We start from the raw sequence: 12752 nt of genomic DNA, 5'->3' as shown, positions 1-12752 counted from the left end.
GCTTTGTGACAACGAAGAATGCAGTCCTCACAGTGTGTGATCTTAGGGTAAGGCACTCAACAAATATTTGACTGCTCGTTGTGAGATGTGTGTGTTAAACATAGTCCTTGAATTTCATTAGCTTGTGACATATTTCGTGTTGCGGTCTGATTTCAGATCCAAATTAGATTCAGATCCAAACAATATTCAAAGAAATTAAAGGATACCTTCATAAGTGGAAAGACATCCCATGTTCTTGGCTTGGTTGTGGTCTGATTTCAGATCCAATTAGATTCAGATTCAAACAGTATTCAATGAAATTAAAGGATACCTGCATAAGTGGAAAGACATCCAATGTTCTTGGCTTGGAAGAATTAATATTCTTAAGATGGCAGCGCTCCCTGTACTGATGAACAGATTCAGTGCAATCCGTATCAAAATCCCAGCTGGCATTTTTGCAGATAATGACAAAATATAGGTGGAAGCAGCAAGTTTTGTTGGATATAATGATCCATCAAAGAAGCATAACAGACCACTGACTGTCTTAGAAAGAAAAGGAATTCAGCATGATTTTTCTGTTTTTTTTTTTTTTAAAGTGAAAAGTCCTATCCTGGAAATTCAACTGTGGAGACTCCCATCCTCTTTTCACTATTATTTAGGTTTTGTTTTTTTTTTTTAATTTATTTACTTATTTATTTTTGGCTGTGTTGGGTCCCCGTTTCTGTGCGAGGGCCTTCTTTAGTTGCGGCGAGCGGGGGCCACTCCTCATCATGGTGCGCGGGCCTCCCACTCTCGCGGCCTCTCTTGTTGTGGAGCACAGGCTCCAGACGCGCAGGCTCAGTAGTTGTGGCTCACGGGCCCAGCTGCTCCGCGGCATGTGGGATCTTCCCAGACCAGGGCTCGAACCCGTGTCGCCTGCATTGGCAGGTAGACTCTCAGCCACTGCGCCACCAGGGAAGCCCCTGTCTGTTTTTTTTCTATCTTAAGTTCCTCTGAAAAACCATTATTTGCAGTGACAGAGATGCTTCACAGTCCTTATTCTTCCTGGAAAAAAGTGAACAAGGGTTATAGGAGTTTTGAAAGTTAAAGTATTGTCTTCAGTGAGTTCTGTATGTGTGTATTTGGGTAAGGGTTTATGTAATGGCTATTTTAGAAGTCATCCCGATATGGCAGAATTTCAAAACAACTTCGAAATGAAAAACAAATAAACACACTGATCTAAATTTTCTAATTCCTTGTGGCTTGTATCTGAAGAGGACATTGATAATGTAATCCCAACTTCTGTCTTTATATTTCATAACCTTCTCTCTGGGAGATTTGTAACTTACTTGAATTTTGTAGTGGTAGGCTTACAAGGTGGTGACACCAAATAATATAGAAATAGTAAATGTCCAAATGGGTGCTTCTGCTCTACAGTATAGTATGTTCCCTTCTGCTATTCTCGTTTCTTTCTTTTCAGTGACTATATGTGTTTTCTGTTTATTTTCAGATAGCAGTACAAATTGACATAACATGTCTGCTTAACAAAATTTAGCTCTAAGTTTGTCATTAGGCCAAGATATCATTAAATGGAAAAAACAAAAGCGATCATGGATCCTGACTTGCCTCAGATTTCAAGTGTCACAGTATTGAAGTAATAGACATTATAGGCACTATTTTGAGGACACTGGTTAAAAAACAAAAAAATTCGAAATGCATATTTGTAAGGTTGTGGTAAATAAGTATAAAATATAAAAGTTAAAAAGTTTTTAGACTGAATTTTTGAAACAGAAGTACAAAAGAAACATTCATAAAGTGGAGTATATGAAAAAAATATTTTGCTTGTTAAAAGATCCTATAAGAGAAGAAAAAGACAAGTTGCAGCAGGGTAGAAAATATTTAAGAATCATGTATCTTATAAAAGGTTTATATCCAGAATACATATAGAACTTTTGAAATTTGAGAGTAAGATCCATAAATAATTTCTTACATTTATAGTCGTTTGATTTTCAGCAAGGGTACCAAGACAATCCATTGGTGTGGGAAAGAATATCTTTTCAACAAATGATGCTGGAACAAGTGGATATTCAACATTCAAAAGAATGAAGTTGAACCCCTACCTCACACCATTTATAAAAATTAATTCAAAATTGGTCAGAGACCTAAATATTAGAGCTAAAAATATATAAAACTCTTAGAAGAAAACATAGCTCTAAATCTTTGTGTCCTTGGACCTGGGCAGTGGTTTCTTAGATATGATAACAAAAGAATAAGCAATTAAAGAAAATATAAAGAGTTCATCAAAATTAAAAACTTTTATGTTTCAAAGCATGCCATGAAGAAAGTGAAAGATGACACATGGAATGGGAGAAAATATTTATAAATCGTGTATTTGATAAAGGACTTATATTCTGAGAATATAATTAGCTCTTACAACTGAACAATAAAAAGATAACTCAATTTTGGGTAAACATTTTGGATAGACATTTCTCCAAAGAAGGTATACAAATTACCAAAATGCACATGAAAAAGATGTTTAACATCATTAGTCATTAGTAAAATGCAAATCAAAACTACAGCGAGATACCACTTCACACCCACTAGGATGGATAAAATAAAAAAGATAGACCATAACAAATATTGTTGAGGATGTGGAGAATTTGGAGTCCTCATACACTGGTGCAGCCACAGTTTAGCAGTTCCTCAAAAGGTTAAATATAGACCCAACAGTTCCACTCCTTGGTGTATATACCCAAGAAAATTGAAAGCACAAGTCCACATAAAAACCTGTGCACTAATGTCCATAGAAGCATTATTCATAGTAGCCTGTTAAAACAACCCAAATATTCATCAACTGGTATAAATGTGGTATATCCATACATTGGAATATTATTCAACCAGTAAAAGGACTGAACTATTGATACTTGGTAACATGGATGAACCTTGAAAACATAATAAGTGAAAGAAACACTCACAAAAGGCTACATTGTATGATTTCATTTATATGAAATATCCAGAATAGGCAAATCTATAGAAACAGAAAAGATTCCTGTATCAAAAGCCGATGGGTGGGGCAAAGGAAGAGTGACTACTAATGGCCATGGGCTTTCTTTTTGGGTGATGAAAATGTTCTGAAATTAGACAGTGATCATAGTATATGATTCTACTCTGTAGAATATACTAAACACCATGGAACTGTACATTTTAAAAGGGTGGATTTTATGGTATATGAATTATATCTCAGCAAAAATATTAACCCAGTTTTTAAAATTGGCAAAAGCTTTACATAGGTACTTTACCAAAGAAAATATATGGATGACAAATAAGTACACGAACAACAACAACAACAACAAGCTAAACATTTTTGACCATTAGAGAAATCCAAATAAAAGCCAGAATAGCTAAAATCAGAAAGAGTAACAATACCAAATTCTGGTGTGGATGCAGAAGAACTGGAACTGTCATACTTTGCCAGTGGGAGTGTGAAGATCAGCTACTTTGTCAAACTGTTTGGCATTTTCTCATAACCTTAAACATACAATTATTATGTCCATGCAAACATTCATTTACTATCATCAGCAACTCCATTCCTAGATTATTTATGTTTTTAGAAAACTTGCATTCATACAAAAACCTGTTCAAAAATGTTTATAGCAGCTTTATTTGTAATAACCAAAAGTTGGAAACAAGTCAAATGTCCTTTCGCCGATGACTGGGTAAACAAACTGAAGTACTTCCGTACAATGGGATCATACTCAGGAATAAAAAGAATTGATACATGTAGGAAAATGTAGAGTGGATAAATCTCAGATGCTTATTGGCAAGTGAAAGAAGCAAGACAATACCGTACATACTTTGTAATTTCATTTATAGGATGTTCTGAAAAATGCAAAGCCATGGAGAGGGAGAAAAGATAAGTGCATGAGAGGAATTTGGCTTATTGGTGAGAGCAGAGTAATTACTCTCACTGCAGATCAGATTTTATTTCACAGAGCTTGTTTTTCCTGGTTGTTAATGAGCCATAATGCCTATTCTTTTTTTTTTTTTTTTTTGGTATTAATACCATCATAAAATAAAGGGTTGATTTATGTTTTTTAATTTTATGGTGGGGAGTGGTACATTTTGGGAGTAAGGCAGTGTTTTTGCCTATTGACTTTTGTCAGTCTCACTCTATGTCTACTGTGGTACATTCTATGGATACACATCCTTATGACTCATGTTTCTTCTGCTCTCTGAGCCTTTGCAGGTCGCCATGGCTGGAATATTCTCCCCACTTACTCTCAAGCTTGTTTAGGGAAATGTTCCATGCTTCCTCTAGGCTAATTTAGATCTTGCCATTTTATTTTCTTTTACTATCCTATATTTCTTTATAGCACCATAAAATTATAATTAAGTTTTATACCAATTATTTGTATAACCATGTAACATCTATCCAATTCTGTATCCTCCAATCCTCCATCCTCAAACACTACAGTCTCTGTTTATAATCAATGCACATTTGGTATTACCAGAGTCCTTTGTTTTTCTTCCATCCATATAGCCATGATTCTTTTAGAATCCCTTCTGCCTTTGGTAACTTTCTTAAAAGATTAGTGGAGTCAGTGCAAATCCTATCAGAGAAGGAAACTTCGCTCGGTGATGCTTTTCTTTTCTTTTTTCTCTTTGTAGGGAAACTCAACAGCCAAGACTCCTACAATAATTTTGCCAACAACAACCCTGGCAACCCCCGGCTTTCTCCTCTCCCCAGCCTGATGGTATTGATGCCTCTTGCACAAATCAAGCAGCCAATGACATTGGGGACCATCACCAAACGAACAGGGTAAGGCCTCAGGCTTGATACTTTTTTAGTAGCTGTTTTAGAGGATTAAATACACAAAAATAAAGCATATTTTTTCTTTGGGTGGTTTTGATTATGTTCTTCATTTCCAGCCCACATGAGACTTAATGGCAGCAGATTAAATACAAAGTATAGAACATACACGAACACATTCATACACAGCCATATACATGCACATTCACAGAAATAACAAAGCAGTGACAAGTTGTGAAAACTAGTATTGGCTAATAAAAACCAGATCCATTTACTCAGGCTTATAGTTGCTGCCTTGTGGCTTTGTCTGAAAGTAGTACCGTTGCATTTTCTTGCTTTTGTGGACATGATCTGGATTTATAATGACCCCCAAATTTTGACTGACCCAAATACTAAGGAGAGAACTTAATATGACAACCATGTTTCTAATACTTAAAAAAAAAACATCTATATTGAGGTACAATTTACATATAATAATCTATCATTAGTATCAGGACAATGTGATATTATGGATAGTTTTCAAAATCCAGAGTCCTAGGGTTTAGGCTTTACTGAGATTGGTCATTAACATCCTCAGAGGCTCCTGATGACTCACTTGATATCTTCGTGCTTATTTTAGCTATTTAAAAAATTTTCAAATTCCTACCTGTTAGGAATATAAAATTATCACTTCTTTGGGTTCCTGAAAATAAAGTGCTGTGTCTAAGATATAAGATCATTAGATATTCAATTGTATAACAACTGTGAAACTCCATTATGTTCCCCAAAATATATATGTCTATAGCCAAATTACCTATTTTCATCAATAAGCAATCCTGAGGTTTAGCATAATTTGAAATGGAACAACTCTTAAAATTCTGTATTTGGTAGTCAAGAGAAAACTCCATCTTGGCTTCAAATAGTCTTCAAGGTCTTTCCAACAAGAGGAATAGACTTAATTATGTGGCTGCTGTATCATTATGTTTTAATATTGTTGTGCTAGGTGGTAAAGTGTTTACAGAAGCTACTTCTGTAAGAAGAAATACTCATTCTCCAGGACGAGGCCTTTTAGCTCCAGATTTCACCATAACGCTGAAATTGACCCTCTACCTAGTGGAGTTGTGTTTGCCTATAAATTCCTGTTGCTGAATGCAGAAATTGAGTTTGTGGTGTATTAAGGGAAAAATACAGCAAACCTAGCTCCCAAATCAGACATCTTATGATACAAATCATTTGCCTGTATTTTTAAAAATTGATATCAGCTTTTTAACTCTTCATTAGTAGTGTAATTTAAATAGAATTTTTACCTCCGTTTCCTCTTATTTAGTTTCTTTATTTTAAAATAAGTTAAATAAGAGTGGCTATGGATAGTAAAGGGGTTATGAACTTATATTTACAGGTGGCTCATTCTTTTCTTTGTGTAATGATACATTTCTGGGACGTAGAATCAAATAAAAATGGGACTAAATCTTGAATCATAATCTTAAAAGTTATTTTTTCACTCACAGAAGTCAGTCAGTACATAATTATACCTTCTTGATCCAACCCAGCATTGTAGAATTCTACAAAGTGTCTGTCAGTCTTTCCTGAATCTAAGAATCTAATCTCAAAATTGTTCCTCTTGATTTTAATTTTACCTCTAAGATCCTAAATGAAGTTCTATGCCTGAAATCACGTCATCTTTGAGTTTAATTCAAAATATTTGTGGGGAGGGTTGAAAAGTGAGTTTACTTCTGTATATATTTGAAACTTTCCATAATAAAAAGATAAACTGTATCACACACTCTTTCACTGTCTCTCTTGATACTCTTTCTCTCTGTCTTTAGATGGGTAGAAACTATTAATCATCTGGTGTCTTCCTGTACTACCATACTTTATGAACTTAGATAACTTCTGTGTTTCCTGTTCTTGTTAAAAACTTGGTCACAATTCCTAGATTTTCAGAGCACGTGTATTATGTTCCCTTATATTCTAGACAGTTTAATAATTATTTATTAATGAATTAAGTGATAGGAATTTGAATTGTGTGCTTTGAAATTAATATTAGTTCAAGATACATGTATCTTATTAGTTACTGAGCTTTTTTTTTTTTTTTAACATCTTTATCGGAGTATAATTGCTTTACAATGGTGTGTTAGTTTCTGCTTTATAACAAAGTGAATCAGCTATACATATACATATATCCCCATATCTCCTCCCTCTTTACTGGGCTTTTTATCTCAGATCTCAAACCATTTTTTTTTTCCCAAATTTTTGAATTCTTTTTGGCATGTCCCCTGTCTTGGAGTGTTTAGAAAGAATAATTACTATTTGTCCCACAATGAGTCCTTGGCTTTTAATTTTAAACATTTTGATAGAGATTCATTCAGACTTACCAAAAAAAGTTACAAGACCAGTAAAAGGAATTCCAGCATATCCACATTTCCCAAATGTTAGCAGTTTAACATATTTGCCTTATCATTTATCTTTTCTCACTCTGCACACACATACACACGTGCACACACACATCCACCAAAAACTCATTTTATTAGTATTTTTTTCTTCCATATGGTTGTTTCTCTACTTATGGCAGAGCTTTAGTGCTCCATAAATTACCCCACCCACTCTTTTTTTCCCTCCCCTCCTACTATTCTTTTTTTCCCTTCCTATTAACAGAGATTACAGTGACCAAAAACACTTTGATGATAGTATTCATAACTTATGCTTGGCTATGGCTGGGTTACAAGACTTAATACCCTTAAGCCATTTTCTGAAGGGTTTGTTGATTATATTTAGAAATTGCTATTGTGACTTATAATTCTTATAGTACTACTGTAAGTCACCCAAACATTTGGTCATAGAATTTTTAGAATATAGTTTGTGGTTTTATTATCTTAACATTTAGCATTTTCATTGAAATACATGTATTTTGCCTAACCAAAAGTAATATTTGTTTTGGGAGAGTAAGATATGTCCCCTAGATTTCCATTTTTGACATATGCTGAGATTTGAAGCACATCCCAGACATTTTTATATCGTTAGATTTCACCCATTAGATAGTAAGGTTATATTTATTTCATTTTTTAAAAAATTAATTAATTAATTAATTAATTAATTTATTTATTTATTTTTGGCTGTGTTGGGTCTTCGTTTCTGTGCGAGGGCTTTCTCTAGTTGCAGCGAGCGGGGGCCACTCTTCATCGCGGTGCGCGGGCCTCTCACTATCGCGGCCTCTCTTGTTGCAGAGCACAGGCTCCAGACGCGCAGGCTCAGTAATTGTGGCTCACGGGCCTAGTTGCTCCGCGGCATGTGGGATCTTCCCAGACCAGGGCTCGAACCCGTGTCCCCTGCATTGGCAGGCAGATTCTTAACCACTGCGCCACCAGGGAAGCCCTTATTTCAGTTTTATTAAAAAAAAATTTTTTTTTTTTTTTACTGTGACCAGTTCACAAGCTGCCCTTAGCTCACTTGCGTTATTTCCATCAAATTTTATTATATTTACTGAGAATTTTGATTGCCACATTAAGGTCACCAGAGTGATGAGCAAACAGGCTTTTAATTTTCCAGGTCATTGTGGAAATCCTGATTTACTCTGTGCTCTAGTGAAATGCCTTTCCTAGCATTTTAAAGATAAAATTAACAGAAGTATTTGACATGAATTATGTAGAAAGAGAGCACAGAGCTGACTCATTTATAGACATGTAAGTTCAAGTATACCTGATAATATATCTAGTAAAATATATATATTTGTCCCATGTCCTAGATATTTGGCATAACGGCATGAAATAAACATTAAAAATCATATTTCTAGCATAGAGATTTCTAAGGATTGCTTAGGATCCTATATTTAAATAACCAAATTTAGATGGAAGCCTTAACTCAAACCTTCAGGGGATAGACATGTACTTACCGTGTTTCATGTCTGCCCTCTTATTTTTGGAAATATAGATCCCTGAAAGCCTGTGCAGTGTCAGGGACCATCTGTCTTATTCGAAGACATTTGCAAGGCCAGTAGAACTACAAATGGCAAAAGACAGATGTATTTGCACCTTCATGTTCTGTACCTTGAAGCAGCACTGGGAGGAAATAAGGCCTGTTTTGGCAACAGCTGTTGCTTAACCCGATTGTGGTACACGCTGGTGAAGGCAAAAGACGCGCTAAGAATCTTTTGGTTTAACAGTCACTCATTCAGACAAAACCCATTTCTTCCAGTCTAAGACTGGAGGATTGGAAAGACCTCCATCATGTTTTTATCATGTGTGAATAAGTGTAGTTTTTTTTCATCTATTAAAAGTGAAACTGGGTGCTAAGGGATTGCTCATTGTTTTGGAGTGTAAAGTTTTTGTAGTAGGGATTTACTTAAGCAATAGTCCATAGATGTTTGGTTGAATTAATTTTTAATGCTTCCTATGTAAAAACTTACTAAATAGGTAATTTTCATCAATATGCTTAATTTTATGTACATCAAATCTAAAATTATTAACATATACACATCATTTTGTGGGCACAAGCAAGGAACAGTACATTTCAAAAAGTGGTCAGGGGACTTCCCTGGTGGTGCAGTGGTTAGGAATCCGCCTGCCAATGCAGGGGACATAGGTTCGAGAGCCAACACAGCCATAGATACATAAATATAAATAAATAAATAATAAAAAGAACAGTATATGTGGAATATGCAAAATAAAAAAAGTGGTCAGAGTAATTTCATGGGAATAAAAATATAGAAATTGGGAATGAAGTTACTTCCTTGCCCTTAACTAGCTGAGGTTTTTGGTGAAGTAAACCTGGTATGACTTGTTGTCTTTCATAGGTTTCCTTTTTCTTAAATCGAGCAGCTTTTTGCTCCTTCTTCCCTCCCCCCATGTTTGTATTTATTCATTTCTTTGTGAGCAATTCGAGCTAGGTATTAGGGACTTTGGGCCTGACCCTGTAGAAGTAGGTAATGTAGTAAAAGAATACTGACTTAGGAGTCTGAAGCTCTGGTTTCACATCTTGGTTCTGCTGTTACCAGTGTGTCCTAGGTAAATTTCTTCATCTGAAAAATGAAAGTTTGTATGTATGGATTATTATCTGTCATACTTACAGTGTATGAATTCCCACCAGGTGTTCGATCCTGTTACCTACTTTCTAAGCCTCATTCATTGCTGTGCCCTAGGCCAGTGCTTCACAAGAGCTCCATTTAGAAGACATAGATGATTATTCTTATTTAGAAATGGAAGCATTTAATAGCATTTATTTGATTATCTGTAATTGAAATTTGTAGACTAAATCTGCCGTCAGAGCTTGCTAAGTGAATAAATGACATTGACATATAGTCCTTGAGGAAGGTCTATTCCTCCTTCTAATTCAGTTAGGTCTGCCTTGGCTTATTTAGACACTTTGACCTGAGCCCCAAATGTTATAGGTGAAGTTCTAAGAGTTAAATGGGAAAGATTTGGAGAAAGATTCCCCAGATACAGTAGCAAATGGTAATTCTCCACCTTCCAGCCCTGTCTTATCTATGTGTTATTTCTTGATAGCTAAGCTATGTATGTTTGGTTCCAGATATAAAGTAATTGATAATGTATTTTCATTAGGATGGATATGTCTACATGTGCAATATACATATATAGTTTGAGTTTCCAGTTTTTGTACTAAATCAGTAGAGTACTTAAACCACTCCATAGTTTGTTCCCTTTTACCATAAATCTGTGGATTTGGGGGGGGTGGGAGCAGTGAGGGGATTAAGTCTCCTATATACTGTATTACAAGTCAGCAAGCACTACTTTCTGTAGAAATTTGACAATCTGTGTGTACTATTCTAGTCTCTCTTCTGCCACATCTGGCAGAATTTGAACATTAGTGTTTTTCTAATGAAAATCTTGAGCTTGTAATTTAAATTTGCATGTTGAACGTACCTCAGATTAGACAATTTATCTGTATATTTCAGCTTGAATTTGCCTTCAGATCAATAATTTGAGAGCCAGTAATGCCACAGGTCTCTGTAGTAGTGAGTGGTTAAAATTAAATTAATGAAAAATTTAAAGTAATACTTGAAAATGATGTGAGGACTGATTTGCTTGCATGCACGTAGGAAATGTGTGTCCATCAAAGGTACTGCTTAACAGGGCGCATAGAGAGTGTAGCAGAGTCATTAGGGTTCCTGGAATATTTTGTTAGAGAATACGGCTTTACTTTACAATTTTACACATAATGTTGTATAGCCCTTTCTCTGTTCAGTATGTTTAATATTTATATGGGCTCTTTCTGATGTCTGTTAAGTGATAGTGCTTGAATTCTCATAGGACATGATCAATTGGAAAATAGGACTTTTAGAGATTTTTTTAGTTTCTATAACTCTGAAGATGATGAAATCTAATCATTATTAATGCCTTTCAGCACTCGAGTCAGGTTATAAAAGATTTTACCATGTTCAAATCAAATCTAGTTTTACTTTTCCCTTACATATAAAAAAAAAAATCTTCACATTTGTCTTCTTTTCAGCTAGTAAGACCAAAGCTTTTCTGGTACTCTGTGGCCTTTGAAAAAATGAATCAGAGTTTAAAGAGTTACATAGCATTAATGATTTGATATAAAGCACAATTCCTAACTGTCTTCTGACAATCTCCAGAAGAAACTGTTTGAGAACCAAAGGCAGAGTCACTTTATGCTGGACTAGCATTTCTGGATTTTTAGTCTCTTGATTTTTCAATCAGAATTCAGCTTAAAAAGGACATAATCATGACTTAAGTGGATAGGTTTTACATGGCAGGTTTGTTCAACCTGCTGAAACTTAATAGTGTTTGGAAAACACACAAATTCTTAATACCTGAATATGGTAATTTGAGTTGCATTTGTTAATACAGACCATTTTAATTCCCCATACACTCTTACTCACATGCTCTCTTCCTTCTTCGAGTCACCCCCTGTAAAACTACAGCTGCGGGATTTTGGAGAGGAGGGGAAAGTCATAGGTGAAGACAGCTGGATCATGGACTTGGCCTTTGTGACTTTATATTTTCATTCTTTCCCTACTGAGCGAAGATGAAGCGGGCACATTTCAAAAGAACAGCTGACACCACCCATGCAAAGTCAGTAGTTATGTCAGTCACTCTAATTCATTGGAGTTTGTGGCTCTTCTTTTACATGTATGTGGCAGAGGTCCAGTTTGTCGGAGCGAGTAAGAAGTGGGTGAGTACAGATTGGGACTGTGCCAAATGTACGTACTGAAGCGGGTCTTCACCCTGTTTCCCCAACCCCTGTTTTCTCCTTGAGCTGCGTCAGCCTGTAGATCCTTATTTGGCTAAAGAAGGATGGCTTGTAACTCACACAACCGAGTTATGTTGTGAACAGTGAGGATTGTGTTGTCTTTAAACTTGACCAACTGCTGTTTAGTGCAGGCCTGTTTGCTACAGTGTCTGGAGGGTTAACAGTGCATTTTGGGATTGTGGGGTTGTAGAAATCTTGTTGGTAACATGCTGCTACTGTCCGGGAAGGAAAATCTAGGATATTAAAAAAACAAACAAACAAACAAAAACACCAAAAACTTGTGTTTAATTTGTTTGGCTAATATGTTTTTTTTTATACATAAGGAAATTTAAACTTGGAAAAAGGTATTTACTGGCTCTGTAGGTGGGAACATCAGCTGGTCTTTTGAAATGTAGAAACTTAAAGTTTTGTTTCGTTTTTGTTTGATTTTGGGGGTCAGTCAGAAGCCTTTTAAGTCATAAAGGACTAAGGTAAAACTTTCAAATTCTTTACAGTGAATCAGTTGTATTCTGATATTTGGAATGAGGTGGGAGACTGTCTAGCTTCTATACAATATATGCTAAAGAGCAACTCATGCCCAGACGTTCCAGATCACAAGTGCTTCTGTCAGAATCGTTTGAACTGTTTGATTAATTCAGGTGTCTGCCTAAGGAAGAAAATGAAAGGGAGTTGGGTAGTATGTGCCAACAATAACTTCTTCATTTTGGTGGTATTTGTGGGCATACGGAAATGTGTTGAACTTTCCATTTTCTGATCCTTTTTTTATGGCGTCACGGTG

At 35.5% G+C, this 12752-nt stretch overlaps 1 protein-coding gene across 12 annotated transcripts in view; it reads left to right on the top strand.

Annotated features, from left to right (window-relative positions):
• BCAS3 (BCAS3 microtubule associated cell migration factor) overlaps window positions 1–12752 on the top strand; it is a 575869-nt gene that overhangs the window by 235316 nt on the left and 327801 nt on the right. For all 12 annotated transcript variants that reach the window (XM_059908366.1, XM_059908365.1, XM_059908370.1 and 9 more), the window contains one exon: window positions 4627–4777. In XM_059908366.1, coding sequence (XP_059764349.1) covers window positions 4627–4777 — 151 coding nt within the window. The remainder of the gene's footprint in view (window positions 1–4626; window positions 4778–12752) is intronic.

Source organism: Balaenoptera ricei, chromosome 20 (assembly GCF_028023285.1).
Source record: "Balaenoptera ricei isolate mBalRic1 chromosome 20, mBalRic1.hap2, whole genome shotgun sequence".
Taxonomy (NCBI): domain Eukaryota; kingdom Metazoa; phylum Chordata; class Mammalia; order Artiodactyla; family Balaenopteridae; genus Balaenoptera; species Balaenoptera ricei.
Note: the sequence above shows the minus strand (reverse complement) of the source record. Positions and strands in the feature narration are given on the sequence as shown.